This window comes from Aquarana catesbeiana, linkage group LG09 (assembly GCF_042186555.1).
Source record: "Aquarana catesbeiana isolate 2022-GZ linkage group LG09, ASM4218655v1, whole genome shotgun sequence".
Taxonomy (NCBI): Eukaryota; Metazoa; Chordata; class Amphibia; order Anura; family Ranidae; genus Aquarana; species Aquarana catesbeiana.
Window position 1 is genome coordinate 220,141,617 of NC_133332.1, and position 17,943 is coordinate 220,159,559.

The 17,943-nt window shown below is 42.0% G+C and overlaps 1 protein-coding gene across 6 annotated transcripts in view; it reads left to right on the forward strand.

Annotated features, from left to right (window-relative positions):
* The window catches only part of LOC141108280 (ficolin-2-like), a 173,002-nt gene extending 157,454 nt beyond the window's left edge, over nt 1-15,548 (forward strand). For 4 of the 6 annotated variants that reach the window (XM_073599746.1, XM_073599745.1, XM_073599749.1 and 1 more), the window contains 4 exons: nt 8,442-8,569; nt 12,583-12,712; nt 12,997-13,131; nt 14,923-15,548. In XM_073599746.1, the coding sequence (XP_073455847.1) occupies nt 8,442-8,569; nt 12,583-12,712; nt 12,997-13,131; nt 14,923-15,170 (641 nt within the window). In that variant the 3' untranslated portion in view covers nt 15,171-15,548. The remainder of the gene's footprint in view (nt 1-8,441; nt 8,570-12,582; nt 12,713-12,996; nt 13,132-14,922) is intronic. The other 2 variants (XM_073599748.1, XM_073599750.1) reach the window with 1 other exon arrangement.
* The last annotated feature ends 2,395 nt before the right edge of the window (nt 15,549-17,943 follow it).

Below are 17,943 nucleotides of genomic sequence, written 5' to 3' on the forward strand. Positions count from 1 at the left end.
AAAATGGCCGATTAACTTCTTGTGTCCTGGAAGAAATGCTGTATGCATAGAATAGCTGTGTGTCTTGAAGAGGGAGATGTGTCTGGCTTTGAAGCAGAAGGTAGCAAGAAGGTAGCAAGAGGCAGAAGGCTGTTTATCCTTTCAAAGTCCTATCATTCACACAAATATGGAAAATGCATATTCTTTTTAATAAAGCCAATTAAAATTTAGATATTAAGAATATAACATCTCCTCACACAGAGACCGTGTGTGAGGAGAGAGAGCGATCTGTGAAAACTGTGAGTGCCGAGCTTTTAGTGAAACGACCTACAGTGCCCATACAGTGCCCATACAGTGCCCATACAGTGCCACATCAGTGCCACAGTGCTCATTACTGCTTCCATCTGTCATCAGTGCCATCTGTCAGTGCCATCTGTCGTCAGTGCCATCTGTCAGTGTCATCTGCCACATCAGTGCCACCTGTCAGTGTCACCTGCCACATCAGTGTCACCTGTCAGTGTCACCTGCCACATCAGCGCCACCTGTCAGTGTCACCTGCCACATCATTGTCACCTGTCAGTGTCACCTGCCACATCAGTGTCACCTGTCACATCAGTGTCACCTGTCAGTGTCACCTGCCACATCAGTGCCACCTGTCAGTGTCACCTGCCACGTATCAGTGCCACGTATCAGTGTCATGTATCAGTGCCATCTGTCAGTGCCTTCTGTCAGTGCCATCTGTCGTCAGTGCCACCTGTCTGTCACCTGCCACATCAGTGTCATCAGTGTCACCAGTGTCACCTACCACATCAGTGTCACGTATCAGTGCCATCTATCACCAGTGCAATCTGCCAGTGTCACGTGTCATCAGTGCCACATATCTGCCATTTTTCATCACTATGTCACAAAGAGTATATTCAGCCGAGGAGGCATATAATATTCTTGCGGCTGACCAGAGCAACGGGGAGCTCTCCGCTTCAGATTCCTTTTCAGATTCTGAGTCTGACGTGGACTACGAGCCTGTCCTCAGCAGTGGTACACTGACAGCCTCAGAGGTGGATGAGAGTCCGCCCGCCAGACGAAGACGTACTGATGAGGATGCAGTGCCATTCACCAGCACCGCAATGCCATCCACTATCACCACAATGCCATCCACTATCACCGCAATGCCATCCACCAGCATCGCAGTGCCATCCACCAGCACCGCAGTGCCTCGACAAAGGCCACGTACCAGTGGGGTGTCACCTCAGGCCCAAAGGGTTAAGTCCCATGCCAGCCTTCCCTACTCCCTTGAGAACCCCTTATGGCTGCCACCTAATTCAGGAGAAGCTATCATTCCCCCTTTTACTGCCCAGCCAGGAGTCCAGGTGGACACAGAAAATTTTTCACCAATAGATTTTTTCAACCTTATTTTCACTGAGGACATGCTTGCATCGATTGTGGCCCAGTGCAATCTATATGCCCAACAATACATAGCAAGTAACCCAACGTCCTATTATGCCCATCCCTACGAATGGAGAGCCCTAACAGTGGAGGAGTTTAGAATTTTTTTGGGCCTCACATTCTGTATGGGACTAACCAAAAAAAATGTATTACATTCCTATTGGTCTACCCTCCCCATCCACCACATGCCCATCTTTTCCTCTGTAATGCCCAGAACCAGGTATCTCATGATTATGAGATTCCTACACTACAATGACAATACCCAGTGCCCTCCCCGAAATGACCCAAATTTTGACAAGCTATATAAAATTCGCCCACTACTAAAATATTTTTCTGATATCTTCCCCCAGTTATTTACCCCAGACCAGCACATATGTGTGGATGAGTCCCTGGTCAAATTTAGTGGCAGGTTGGGCATAAAACAATTTATTCCCACCAAAAGGGCCCGCTATGGGGTGAAAATGTATAAATTATGCGACCGAGCTACAGGATATACCTATGCCTTCATCGTATATGAAGGGAAGGACACCCAGCTACATCCCCCTAATTGCCCAGAATATATCGGATCGAGTGGGAAAGTCGTTTGGGAACTCATAAACCCACTCCTGGAGAAAGGCTACCATCTGTATGTGGACAAATTTTACACTAGTCTGCCCCTGTTCCGAAATCTTCACAGACAGAAGACTCCAGCATGCGGGACCGTAAGGAAGAACCGGAAGGGCTTTCCTCAAAGCCTCGTGAACAAAAAGCTAAGAAGAGGGGAGATGGCGAGCTTACGGAATGAGGAAATTCTGGCTGTGAAGTGGAGGGACAGAAGGGACATCTACGTGCTTTCATCAATCCACAATAACACCGTCGTGGAGATAACCAGGAGGAATGGGGTAATCCAAAAGCCAACATGCATCTACGAATACAACAAGTATATGGGGGGTGTCGACTTCAACGACCAGATGCTCGAACCCTACCTTGCCACAAGAAGAACATACCAGTAGTATAAAAAAGTTTTGATTTATTTGTTCAATTTGGCCATATATAACAGCTATGTTATTTATCATAAATCCACTGCAAGCCCCAAATCCTTCCTTGGATACCAGGAGGAAATCACCACTGCCCTTTTATTCCCAAACGGCCCACCAGAAACCATTCGATCCAATGTGATTAGTAGACTCTCCGAACACCACTTTCCCGAAAAAATCCCCCCCAGATCAACAGGCCAAAAAAGGCAGAAAAAATGCCAGGTGTGCACCAAAGTAGGAGTGAGAAGAGACACTACTTTTTATTGTCCCCAATGTCCTTCCCAACCAGGCCTCTGTATAGTTGACTGTTTCCGCCATTACCATACTTCACTAAATTATTAGTGAAGTATGGTAAACATAACCCTCACTTCCTGCCATTTACCTTCACACCCCTTATGCCTCTGCTTGTTCTGTAACTGACTCTGGCTTGTTTTTCGACCACGCTTCTGCGTACCGATTCTGTTTATATCTCTGCCTGATCTGGAACTGACCCTGGCTTGTTTTTCGACCACGCTTCTGCCTACCGATTCTGTTTATATCTCTGCCTGATCTGGAACTGACCCTGGCTTGTTTTTTGACCACGCTTCTGCGTACCGATTCTGTTCATACCTCTGCCTGATCTGGAACTGACCTTGGACTGTTTGACCATCCTTTTTGCCTGCCTCTTGGACTGATCTTGTACCCTGCCACTGGACTAGTGGGATTCATAACATATGTGAGGGGCTCCAGAATTGTTTTTCTGGATGAAGAAAACATTTTTTTTGTTTTCTCATTCCTAGATTAGGGTCTGGAGACTCGGAGGGTTCAAAGAGATTTGGGTGGGAGAAGCCTCTACCCCTGTCCCCATTCTGTCCTGAACGAGGCCCTACTTCTGCCTGCTGCCTGTAGGACCTATGCCATCATGCCTCTGCCTGTCGCATGAACTGACCACACCAAATGGATGGACCATGTTCCTGCCTACTACCAGGATCAATATTTTGGCACTGCTGACAATCTCTGCCTGCACTGACCCTGGACTGTATATGGACAGTATCCCTGCCTGCTGCCTGTACTGACTATGGACAGTGTTCCTGCCTGTTGCCTGGACAATTGCGTTCGCTTTTGCTGACCAAGTCCCTGCCTGCTGCCTGGACCGGTGCTATCCTCCTGTGGACAACTGTGCTACTAAAACCACAGGTAATCTTTTTTTTACCCTTTGCTCAGCAGAATGTATTTTGGGGTGTAATTCTTGGTATGTGCATGCTATGTGTCCCTAGAACACCTGAAGGTGTTCCTTGTATATGGCCAGGCTGTGTAAAAGTCTTACACATGTGGTATCGCTATACTCAAGAGGAGTAGCAGAATGTATTTTGAGGTGTCATTTTTGCTATGTGCATGCTATGTGTTGGAAATAGCTTATAAATGGACAACTTTGTGTAAAAAAAAATGCGTTTTCATTTTTTTCCACATTTTCCAAAAACTTCTGGAAAAATATGAACTGTTCAAAAGACTCATTATGCCTCATAGATTATACGTTGGGGTGTTAGCTTTCCAAAATGGGGTCATTTTGTGGGCGTTTCCATTGTCCTGGTGCTCCAGGGCCTTCAAAAGTGTAATAGGTGGGTGAGAAATGAGATGTGTAATTTATGCTCCTAAAACCCTTGAAGGTGCTATTTCAGTATTGTGCCCCTGTATGTGGCCAGGCTGTGTAAAAGTCTCACACATGTGGTATCGCCATACTCAGGAGGAGTAGCAGAATGTATTTTGGGGTGTCATTTTTGCTATGTACATGCTACGTGTTGGAAATAGCTTATAAATGGAAAACTTTGTGTAAAAAAAAAATGCGTTTTCATTTTTTTCCACATTTTCCAAAAACTTCTGGAAAAAATTGAACCGTTCAAAAGACTCATTATGCCTCATAGATTATACGTTGGGGTGTTAGCTTTCCAAAATGGGGTCATTTTGTGGGCGTTTCCATTGTCCTGGTGCTCCAGGGCCTTCAAAAGTGTAATAGGTGGTTGAGAAAGGAGATGTGTAATTTATGCTCCTAGAATGCCCGAAGGTGCTATTTCAATGTTGTGCCTCTGTATGTGGCCAGGCTGAGTTTTGTGGGCGTTTCCATTGTCCTGGTGCTCCAGGGCCTTCAAAAGTGTAATAGGTAGTTAACAAGTTAGATGTGTCATTTATGCTCCTAGAACACTTGATGGTGCTCCCTGCATGTTGGGCCTCTCTATGTGGCTAGGCTGTGAAAAAGTCCCACACATGTGGTATCGCCATACTTAGGAGGAGTAGCAGAATGTATTTTGGGGTGTCATTTGTGGTATACACATGCCATGTGAGAGAAATAACCAATTACAATGACAATTTTATGGGAGGAAAAAAAAAAAAAATCTTCATTTTGCAAAGAATTGTGGGAAAAAATGACAACATCAAAAACCTCACCATGCATCTTACTGAATACCTTGGAATATCTACTTTTAAAAAAGGGGTCATTTGGGGGGTATTTGTACTGTCCTGACTTGTTCGGGTCACAAGAAATGAGATAGGCCACCAGTACATCAGGTGTGATCAATTTTTTATGATTTGCACCACAACTTGTAGACTCTATAACTTTCACACAGACCAAAAAATATCCACTAATTTTGGTTATTTTTACCAAAGATATGTAGCAGTATAAATTGTGGCCAAAATTTATGAAGAAAAATTAATAATTTGCAAAATTTTATCACAGAAACGAAGAAAAATGCGTTTTTTTTGCTAAATTTTCGGTCTTTTTTCATTTATAGCGCAAAAAATAAAAAGCCCAGAGGTGATCAAATACCACCAAAAGAAAGCTGTATTTGTATGAAAAAAAGGACACAAAATTCATTTGGGTACAGTATTACATGACTGAGCAATTGTCATTCAAAGTGTGAGAGCACTGAAAGCTGAAAATTGGTCTGGTCACGAAGGGGGTTTAAGTGCCCAGTTGTCAAGTGGTTAATATGTAAATAGTGGCGGCAATATTATGTAAATAGTTGTGGGCCGTGACATTGATATTTAAATAGAGGCGGCATTCATATGTATATCATGTCCCCCTGAGGTCATATCTACCATCACTTCTGCTGAATGCTGCCCTCTGGGGAGGTAAAGGAGCATGCTTGAAAGTCCTGCCTACAACTATAGTCATTAAGCCTAATATCAGCCTGTTCTGCAAAGGTAAGAAAGTTAGAGGTGGAACCCTTCTTCAAAATAACATGGTGCCACAGCACCATTTTGGTGATTGTGAATACGCACATCTCAGTCGCTGCATGAGGGTGTCATTAACAATTAATGGCACTGCTGTGTATCTGCTAAAGGCCAGCATGTTTCTGTGGTGTCAGGAAAGCGATTTTGCATGTATTCCTGACACACACAAATGTGAATGCAGGCTAAATGTCTCAGTTACATTGGTGGTCAGTGTAAATCTTCTCATTACATTTGGGCTTTGTGTACAATCCTTTCATTCACACTAGTGGCCAGTGTGAAGGTCCCCCTTACATTCGTGGTCAGTGTAAATCCCTCTTTACATTGGTGGTTACTGTTTCTGCTCCTATTACATTAGTGGTCAGTGTAAATCCCTATTACATTGGTGGCCAGTGTAGAAACACCTCTTTATATTGGTAATCGTTAAAAAAAATTCCAAACTTGCATTTGTGATCCATGTAGAAGCCCCCTTTAAATTGGTGGTGAGTGTAAATCCCCCTTACATTGGTGGCCAGTGGAGAAATCCCCCCTTATTGGCTGTTGCTGTAAAATCCCCCATTACATTGGTTGTTGGTGTAAATTATTCATAACATTAGTGATTAGTGTATATTTCCCCCAAATAGGTGGTCATTGTAAATTCCCCATTACATTGGTAGAATCCCCCACTATATACTTGCCAAATATTTCCAGCTTTGCGCTACATGATTCAGAATTTGCCACAGTGTACTGCCTCCTAACTAATCCCATCTCCCCACAACTGCCACTGATCCCATCAACCCCCCCAGCATTGCCACTGATCACACACCCCCTCCCCTGCATTGCCACTGGATTCCTAGGAGTTTTCTGTCTATTGATGGGTCACCTCACCTCCACAGTCCATGGTGTGTAGGCAGTGAAGAGATGATGCGCTGTAACCTTTAGCAACCAATAAGTGAGCAGTAATGCTGTCCACTAACCTCTTGCAACCAATAATTGAGCAGTAAGGATATGCAGTAACCTCTAGGAACCAATCAGTGAGCAGTAATAATGTGCAGTAACCTCTAACAACCAATTAGTGAGTGGTATAGATGTCCAGTACCCTCTAGCAATCAATCAATGAGCAGTATTGCTGTACAGTAATCTCTAGCAACCAATCAACAAGCAGAAGTCATGTGCTGTAACCTCTAGAAAATTAACAGTGAGCCATAATGTGTGCTGTAACCTCTAGCAGCCAGTCAGTGAGTGGTAATGATACACTGTAACCTCTGGCAACCAATCGCAATCACTGCCTGATCTGATTCAGTAAACTGATTTTGAGTCTAGCTGCTATTTATTGTATGTCTCAAAGCATGTGAAGAGTGAAATTGCATGCAAGAAAATGTTTGCCCAGGGTCCACTCAATATTATAGATGGCCCTGCCAATATGGTAACGGTCATGGGCACTTTCCCAGGTCGGGCCATCTATGTCCTGTTAGGTATAGAATACTTTATTAATCCCAAAGGGTAATTATTAAGATACAGCTACATTCAACAAAGACAACACAAAATCACAATACCAAATGGAAACAAGACACAATAACAACCCCCGACTCCATCCTATCTAAGGCACTAGCGCAGTTGTTCTCAACTCCTGTCTTCAGGACCCACTAACAGGCCAGATTTTAAATATTACCTTGGCAAGATGCAGACTAGAATACTGCAGTCACTGAGCAGCAAATTATATCACCTGTGATGTATTTGAGTTATCTTGCAAACCTGGCCTGTTAGTGGGTCCTGAGGACAGGAGTGAAGAACCACTGCACTAGGGGATTACCAATCACCGGAGTACCAAATCCCATGGGGGCCAGCTACAGAGTTTTTAGCTTCTCTCTTTTCAGGTTCTCCACCCAAACTTCACCTATCCTGAGTCTCTTCCACAGTATACAGTACAGTACAGTATAGTATAGGGAAAAGCGCCACCTAGTGGGCAAACAGAGAATTGTACCCCCATACATGCAGACCAAAGTTTGGAGACCCCTGCTTTAAACATTGCGCAATGACCTAACTAGTGGGAAGGAAAACCCCAGAGAGAACCTGCTTTTGCTCTGTTTCTGCTCCTAATCTGTCCTATCACAGGTTGGGGCAGTCCTTGACCAAGCTGCTTTGTTTAGCCACATTATTATTATTATAATTATATGGTATTTCTATAGCACCAACAGTTTGCACAGCACCTTATAAAATAAGGGAAGACAATACAGTTACAATGCAATTCAATACAAGGAGTTAGGAAGGCTTTGCTTGTGAGAGCTTACAAGCTAAGGGTTTAAAAGAAAAGTGAGTTTGGGTATATATTTTAGCTGTGACTTTTTAGTTGTGTGCCCTTAATTGCAACTTTATGGTAGAGGCACCTCCTGCCAAAACAGGCATGGAATTCTCATTAGGCACAGGTAGACACCATGCCTAAAGCCAATTAGTAATTTGGGAGCCCCCAAAAAGGGAAAAATAAAAATATTAAGAAACACAAATAAAAGGAAATGAATACATAAAAATAATCTTAAATATTTTTAAAGTGCTTTGGGGCTATTAGGTAACTTTTAAGAAATATTATCTTTCTTAAAATAAGGATTGAAGGATTTTTAATGTGATCCTACCTAAAAGCAGACAGATCAATATATCTGTTGTTACGTATAATAAACAGAATTCTTTTCTGTGCCCCTCTCTGATTTTGTTTCAATCCATTACTGGGGTCTGACTTTCCCTGACTCTAGAAATTGGAGCCAGTTGCAGAGAAAGGACAGGTCCTCTTCCTGACTCTGATCTATTCTTCCATTATTATTTCAGCAGCGAGGAACTGTAAGCAGCTCCTGGAGAAAGGCTTCAGTATCAGCGACTGGTATACAATATTCCCAGGTGGAAAAAATCCATTAACAGTGCTTTGTGACATGCACACTGATGGGGGAGGCTGGATTGTAAGTATCTCTACCTGTGTATTTGTGAATCTTGATTAGTTCAAAATCAGCAAGTATACAGTCAGGTCCATAAATATTGGGACATCGACACAATTCTAATCTTTTTGGCTCTATACACCACCACAATAAAATCGAAATGAAACGAACAAGATGTGCTTTAACTGCAGACTTTCAGCTTTAATTTCAGGGTATTTACATCAAAATCAGGTGAACGGTATAGGAATTACAACAGTTTGCATATGTACTTACCACTTCTTAGGGGACCAAAAGTAATGGGACAATTGGCTGCTCAGCTGTTCCATGGCCAGGTGTGTGTTATTCCCTCATTATCCCATTTACAAGGAGCAGATAAAAGGTCCAGAGTTCATTTCAAGTGTGCTATTTGCATTTGGAATCTGTTTCTGTCAACCCTCAATATGAGATCCAAATAGCTGTCACTATCAGTGAAGCAAGCCATCATTAGGCTGAAAAAACAAAACAAACCCATTAGAGAGATAGCAAAAACATTAGGTGTGGCCAAATCAACTGTTTTGGAACATCCATAAAAAGAAAGAATGCACCGGTGAGCTCAGCAACATCAAAAGACCCGGAAGACCACGGAAAACAACTGTGGTGGATGACCGAATAATTCTTTCCCTGGTGAAGAAAACACCCTTCACAACAGTTGGCCAGATCAAGAACACTCTCCAGGAGGTAGGTGTATTTGTGTCAAAGTCAACAATCAAGAGAAGACTTTACCAGAGTGAATACAGAGGGTTCACCACAAGATGTAAACATTGGTGAGCTTCAAAAACAGGAAGGCCAGATTAGAGTTTGCCAAACAACATCTAAAAAAGCCTTCACAGTTCTGGAACAACATCCTATGGACAGATGAGACCAAGATCAACTTGTACCAGAGTGATGGGAAGAGAAGAGTATGGAGAAGGAAAAGAACTGCTCATGATCCAAAGTTTACCACCTCATCAGTGAAGCATGGTGGTGGTAGTGTCATGGCGTGGGCAAGTATGGCTGCCAATAGAACTGGTTCTCTTGTATTTATTGATGATGTGACTGCTGACAAGAGCAGCAGGATGAATTCTGAAGTGTTTCGGGCAATATTATCTGCTCATATTCAGCAAAATCATTCAGAACTCATTGGACGGCGCTTCACAGTGCAGATGGACAATGACCCAAAGCATACTGCGAAAGCAACCAAAGAGTTTTTTAAGGGAAAGAAGTGGAATGTTAAGCAATGGCCAAGTCAATCACCTGACCTGAATCCGATTGAGCATGCATTTCACTTGCTGAAGACAAAACTGAAGGGAAAATGCCCCAAGAACAAGCAGGAACTGAAGACAGTTGCAGTAGAGGCCTGGCAGAGCATCTCCAGGGATGGAACCCAGCATCTGGTGATGTCTATGCGTTCCAGACTTCAGGCTGTAATTGATTGCAAAGGATATGCAACCAAGTATTAAAAAGTGAAAGTTTGATGGATGATTGTTAATCGGTCCCATTACTTTTGGTCCCTTAAAAAGTGGGAGGCACATATACAAACTGTTGTAATTCCTACACCATTCACCTGATTTGGATGTAAATACCCTCAAATTAAAGCTGAAAGTCTGCAGTTAAAGCACATCTTGTTTGTTTCATTTCAAATCCATTGTGGTGGTGTATAGAGCCAAAAAGATTAGAATTGTTGATGTCCCAATATTTATGGACCTGACTGTATAACCGATCACCACCCTATAATAAAGCAAAGAGCAATGATCATATAGCAGTGATCGGCACAGGACCAATCTCCAGACAGAGGGTCAGGGGTCCTGCAGCCTAGTAGGACAGTCTGAGGAGAATAAATACTTTATATTTGTATATTGATTTATCTTTGTATATATGGGATTGCATATGCTTATTAATTACTAGATATATTGCACTTTATTCACAGATTTAATTATAATACAAGTTGTATTGAGTCAGGTATATTGCCTGACACTCATCCACACTCAGGAGTTTATATATTAAGTTCATATTGGATTCACAGTTGTATCTGTTTTGGGCTAGAAGACACCCATTCACTATATATTATTGTTTGTTTGAGTCAGGGAACAGCACACACCTGAACTCAATCAGGTCTGGAACGGCGCCATATCTACTCCTTCTTTCTTTTTCAATTATCATAATGCAATAACTCATTACAACCACTTAGAAGTCATGTATAATGTTTCTGATTACTGTAAAATACTGAAAAGTCAAAGCTAATTAGAAAAACCTAACCCTGCCCTTTGTCTACTATCACTCACATTTTCAGCTGAAGCAGAGGATCAGTGTTCCTTCTGTAAGTCTGTTTAGTTAAGATCAGTGCACTGGTATTGGGTCACAAATTATGAGTCATGGTGGAGAGAGGTGGAGCTCAGATTTCTTTGGGAAACTTATGTTTTTCACGTCAACTACCATTTGTTAATATGTGTCAGCAGGATAGTTGAAACAGGTTGGAGTTTACATACATAGTTACATAGTAGGTGAGGTTGAAAAAAGACACAAGTCCATCAAGTCCAACCTATGTGTGATTATGTGTCAGTACTCCATTGTATATCCCTGTATGTTGCGTTCATTTAGGTGCTTATCTAATAGTTTCTTGAAACTATCGATGCTCCCCGCTGAGACCGCTGAGTATGGTATTTGTATATTGAAATCATATCCTCTCTCAAGCATCTCTTCTCCAGAGAGAATAAGGCCCCTTTCACATGAGGCGGACTCCGTTTCTACTGAGCCCGCCTCGGTCCGCCAGCTCAGCGGGAGATCTGTCCGTTGATCTCCGCTGAGCCGGCGGATAACAGGTCCCTCTCTGCTCACTGAGCGGGGAGGGGCTTGTCAGGCGCTGCTGCCGCCTATGGAGGGATCGGATGAAAACAGACAGCATGTCCGTTTTCATCAGATCTCACCCGATCCGATCCGCCAGCGACGGACCTGGACGTAGGGCCATCCGTCTGCTTTTAGCGGATCGGAAGGGGTCGGATGTCAGCGGACATGTCTCCGCTGGCATCCAACGCTCCATAGACTAACATGGAGCGCCCGTTCAGGTCCGCCGTCAAAACTGACAGGCGGACCTGAACGGTCCGATCGTGTGAAAGGGGCCTAAGTTCAGTGCTCACAACCTTTCCTCATAACTAAGATCCTCCAGACCCTTTATTAGCTTTGTTGCCCTTCTTTGTACTCGCTCCATTTCCAGTACATCCTTCCTGAGGACTGGTGCCCAGAACTGGACAGCATACTCTAGGTGCGGCCGGACCAGAGTCTTGTAGAGTGGGAGAATTATCGTCTTATCTCTGGAGTTGATCCCCTTTTTAATGCATGCCAATATTCTGTTTGCTTTGTTAGCAGCAGCTTGGCGTTGCATGCCATTGCTGAGCCTATCATCTACTAGGACCCCCAGGTCCTTTTCCATCCTAGATTCCCCCAGAGGTTCTCTCCCCAGTTTATAGATTGCATTCATATTTTTGCCACCCAAATGCATTATTTTACATTTTTCTACATTGAACCTCATCTGCCATATAGTTGCCCACCCCATTAATTTGTTCAGATCTTTTTGCAAGGTTTCCACATCCTGCGGAGAAGTTATTGCCCTGCTTAGCTTAGTATCGTCTGCAAATACAGAGATTGAACTGTTTATCCCATCCTCCAGGTCGTTTATGAACAAATTAAATAGGATTGGTCCCAGCACAGAACCCTGGGGAACCCCACTACCCACCCCTGACCATTCCGAGTACTCCCCATTTATCACCACCCTCTAAACTTGCCCTTGTAGCCAGTTTTCAATCCATGTACTCACCCTATGGTCAATCCATGTACTCACCCTATGGTGAGTTAGCTGTTTCTATTTAATCCATTGTAGTGAGCAGGAATAATTTGCACACAAATGTACTCCCAAAAACATGTGCTGTATATTTAAGCTATAATGATGGACTGATGCAAAGAAAGTCTTGCAGCTTTGGTAATGCTGGACTCAACAATAGATAGTCATAGAATTTGTTGTTTAGGTTTTCCAGAGGCGCTGTGATGGATCTGTGGATTTCCTGCGAAACTGGGAGTCTTACAAGAAGGGGTTTGGTAGCCGCTTGACAGAGTTCTGGCTGGGGAATGAAAATATTCACATGATAACGTCATCAGGTAATGATGGTGATGATGGGTATGGCTGTTGCAGAAAGTTTTTTAAACTTGTTTAATATTGATTCATTTTTAAGCAGAAAGGAAAATGGAGAATCACACATCAAAATGTTATTGTTTTTCTTGACAAAATTCAGTACTCCATTCTGTGATTTCATGTCCATTAAAGTTGCAGTATTCTGCAGTTTTGTCAATAAAATTATTTAAAATACATATAATAAAGGCACCAACATACTTTATGATAAAAAAAACAAAATTATATGATAATCATTTTTCTGTCATGTCAGGGACTTGGGAACTGCGAGTGGATCTTCAAGGCTTTGACACTATCAAGCATTTTGCTAAATATAACTTCTTTAAAATTCTGGGAGAAGCTGAGAAGTTTAAGCTGGTAATCAGAAACTTCACAAGTGGTAATGCAGGTAAGGAATGTAATATTTGAAGTGGGAGGGGGCTTGCCTCTTGTTCTGCATAAGGTCCAAGCTGCATGTCATTAAACGTAAATACCAGGCTAAGGTACTAAGTTGAATAAAGAAATAACAATCCACATTTTCTTATATGTAAGATTAAAATGTTTTTAAAGTGATTCTAAATGTTTTTTTTTTTAATAACAAACGTGTCATCCTTACCTGGTCTGTGCAATACACAGAGCAGCCCAGATCCTCCTCTTCAGGGGTCCCCCACCGGCGCTCCTGGCCTCTCCCCCTTGCCTAGTGCCCCCATAGCCAGCGGCTTGCTATGAGGACACCTGTGCGTGCTTTCTCCCAAGTCAGTTGTGTGTGTCTTTGTGTGTGTGCCCCACCTCCCTGCTCTCTTCTCACTGGCTGTGATTGACAGCAGCAGAAGCCAATGACTCCCGTTGCTGCCTCTCTGTCCAATGTGGAGAGAGAGCCAAGAGAGATGCTGCTTTCATGCACATAACTGGATCAAGATCAGGCTCATGTAAGTATGGGGGAGAAGGGGGGCTTCATTCAGAAGTTTTTTTTACCTTAATGCATTAAGGTAAAAAAAAAGTCTGCCTTTAGAACCATTTTAAGCTTTCATTTTATTGAGGTCCAAATTTAAGAACGCAAACCTTCTGACAAATGGCTGAGAATGGCTGTAAATTCCATGGATAGCTCTTGCTGAGATTTTGATTTCAGTCTTATCATAAACATCAATAACTTAGTCCCAAGCTCAGCAGACAATCAGCAGCAGATGGATAGATAGCATCCTCTGTAGGTTAAGTATATCTAAAGGCAAAACCTTATTTATATATTTTGATAGAGAGGTGGGGGGCTAGTACCACTGTAATTTTTATTGCCATGTATGTTTTTTTCTTACGCCCTGTAATTGTCCTTATTGCCAATGTCACCAGGAATGAAAGTGTGGGTAATTACAATACTCTGAGTCACCAGCACAGGAATAGAGGTGAAGTCTTATGCCCCGTACACACGGTCGGACTTTGTTCGGACATTCCGACAACAAAATCCTAGAATTTTTTCCGACGGATGTTGGCTCAAACTTGTCTTGCATACACACGGTCACACAAAGTTGTCGGAAAATCCGATCGTTCTAAACGCGGTGACCTAAAACACGTACGTCGGGACTATAAACGGGGCAGTGGCCAATAGCTTTCATATCTTTATTTATTCTGAGCATGCGTGGCACTTAGTCCGTCGGATTTGTGTACACACGATCGGAATTTCCGACAACAGATTTTGTTGTCGGAAAATTTTATATCCTGCTCTCAAACTTTGTGTGTCGGAAAATCCGATGGAAAATGTGTGATGGAGCCTATACATGGTCGGAATTTCCGACAACAAGGTCCTATCACACATTTTCCGTTGGAAAATCCGACCGTGTGTACGGGGCATTAGAATGGGGACCTTGGTTCCTGTGACAACTGTCTAATAAGGGACCTCACACTGAAACTATATCTCCTCACTTCCTGTTGAGTCTACAGGACAGTAAGGGAAGAAACATCTCACAAATAAGACTTGGATGGCAAAAATAAGTTATAGTGGCTGTAACCTTCCCCTACTGTACCCCCAAATAAGTTTTGCCTTTAGATAGACTTTAATTTGGGTACTGCCATTTACAGGATTCAAGGTATTTGCTGAGAGGGGAGAAGAATAAAACTTACAGACATGGAGGTTTGTAAAGAAATGGCTTATCGTTTTTGCAAAAGTCTCCTACTAAAATGTATCTTTAAGTTCATTATGCTCTCCTAGGAGATTCTTTGACATATCACAATGGAATGAAGTTCTCCGCTGTAGACCAAGACAATGACACAGATGCCAAAGATTGTGTCCAGCTATATAAAGGTTCCTGGTGGTACAACCAGTGCCACCAATCTAACTTGAACGGACAGTACCTGCTGGGAAATCACGATACCTTTGCTGACGGAATAAACTGGAACTCTGGAAAAGGATATAACTACTCTTACAAACAGTCTGAGATGAAAATCAGACCTGCTTAATGGAGGATACAACCTGAAAACTTCAAATAAGTGAAATCAATACACATGCCAATATACAGTACATACACTTACCTTTCATCTGTGTTTTATTAAAGGGAAACCATAAGACTGGGATTGCACCTATGCAGCATGTTAATGCAAGCATGTTAACATACATTATGTTGCATGTTAAGGTGTGCAAAGTTAAAGTAGTCCATTCATTTTCAGTGGGCTTCCAACACATTACAACCTACAGGAAGCAGTTGCATTGCCTTAGTACATTGGGGTCCAATTCAAAAAAGTGCAAAACATGTGCAGCAATGCACAATCTGAACTTGTTCTTATGGTTACAGGTCAATTTCTTTAAGTTTATGTTTAAACTATTTTATGTTTTTTCATATGTTCAGTTTATAATCATTGTAACACAAATAAACATTTAAAATATAACAAAGAATTTCCAGAGCACTATGATTTATTTAAAGATAGAGCTCAGCAGTAAGTTTTCAGGGACTGTGTCTAAAGCCGCGTACACACGAGCGGAATGTCCGACAGAAAAAGTCCGACGTAAGCTTTTCATCGTCTATTCCGAACATGTGTATGCCTCATCGGACTTTTTTTTTTTTTTTTATTCTGATGGACCTAGAAATGGAACATGTTCAAAATATTTCCGACGGAACCAATTCCTATCGGGAAAACCGCTCGTCTGTATGCTGTTCCGATGGACCAAAAAGGCGCATGCTGTGAAGCAAGTACAAGACAGAAGCTATTGGCTACTGGCTATTGAGCTTCCTTTTTCTAATCCTGTCGTACGTGCTGTACGTCACCTTGTTCTGGACGGTCGGACTTTGGTCGGACTTTGGTTTGACCGTGTGTAGGCAAGACCGCTTGAATGGAATTCCGTCAGAGTTCTGTCGGAGAAACCTTCTGAGTTTATTCCGACGGCAAAACCGGTCGTGTGTACGCGGCATAACTGGAAACTTTGATGGAGCAATGCATAGGAAGGGGGGGGGCCCTCTTCTCTAGTCTGAACGATCAATTATCCTCTCAAAGAATGACCAATTGGGAATGTCAATTAATACTATTCAGCTCCAGTTGATATATCTTGGAATCTTATATTTTTCTAGCTCATGTATCTAATATATATTCTTTAGGTTTAATTACCTCGGCTTTGTCTGGCTGATCTCTTGCCATATTCCTGATGCTGTTTGTACATTTACGCACACCTACTTCCAACTAAGCAAATATTGGGGGGGTGGGGTTGGTGTTACTATATGCTTTTCCAAATGTACAAGGAGCTCAAGCAGGAAATGCAAGCATTTTTAAATAGGACATGGACATCTGGTAATGAAACATTTGAAATATTAGGGGAAAATTGTATTCTCCCAATTCTTATATTGAAGCAGGAATCATTCTGGGGATTAATGCTAGATCCCTTTTTTTTCTGCCGAAAAATCATCTAAGCAAATATAAAACAGAGTATTAAACATTGCCTACATATCTCTTCTTCAATTTAGAAGAGTTTGAAGAGGCAATAAAAGAGTAGTGCTCAGAAATTATTGGGGATAAATGACTCACCTGAATTTGAAAAATGCCATGACAATTCAACGTTTGAAGCATTACAAAAGGAACAAAAATAAGTTAAAGGTTAAAAAGAACTTGACCAAACAGAACAGAGGAAGATACCAATCCAGGAGTAGGTATTGGAAGAAAACACTGGAGAAAAAAAGAGGGAGGGGCACTAAGACAGGTAAACGGATGTGGGCAAAGAAGGAGAGGATGGGAGAGAAAAAGAAATATAAAAATGGATAGAACTAGACAAGAACAAATAGATCAGCAATAAAATAAAACCCTTCCTCTCATAAACACATCCAAAAGAACACAGGAAATAATTTTACCCTTTAAAAGGGTAATAACACTATTAACCTGACTGAGATGGAGTGAACTACTGATATTATAGTCTTCCTTATTAAGGGCTTGAGCTTTTCCCAGCAGTGGGAAAAAATTTGAAATATATAAAGACAAATGTTTTTTACCTAAGAAGAGTTTTAAAGATGAAAAAAGTACCTGTGAAAGAAACATACACCCAAAAGTTGAGGATATGTCTAAAAAGAATTGGACAAACTAGAAAACCTCAATCAATAAACCTGGGTGGCGTTGGATCTGTTGGACTACCCTGCATCATATGGCTTGAAAAATAAGTCAAAATCAAAGCCTTCTTTAAGCAATAATAGGTATCTACACAAATGTACTTTGAGTGTTTTACAAAAGACCTCCATAACATTAATTTGAAGACCATGGAAAAAGATAATGTGACTTGGGGAAAAAGAAAGGGCTCATCAAATAATTATCTCCTGAGCAGCAATAAATCAATTAACACAATAGCACATGATTAAAAAACAGGGCAGTGTTCCCAGCAGTGGCTGCATTCAATTCTATCGTAGGTTAACCACAGAGGAGGGGCTTCATATTCCAGCCAATTATGAAACAAGACTGACCAAAACTGGTCATGTAAAAAACTGGTCATGTAAAACACTTCTATACATAAATGCCTCCTCATCAGATCTAACATAACCACCAAGCTGCCAGCATTTATGTATGGGAGTGTTTGACAAGACCAGTTTTGGTCGGCCCTGTCCCTTAAATGGCTGAAATATGGTGGTTAACCTACTGGAGAGTTGGATGCAGCCACTACTGGGAACACAGCCCTGTGTTGTTTAATCTTGTACTATGGTGTTCATTGATTTGTTGCTATTCAGGAGACAATTATTTTCCCATCTCTTCCTGAAGAAGTGGG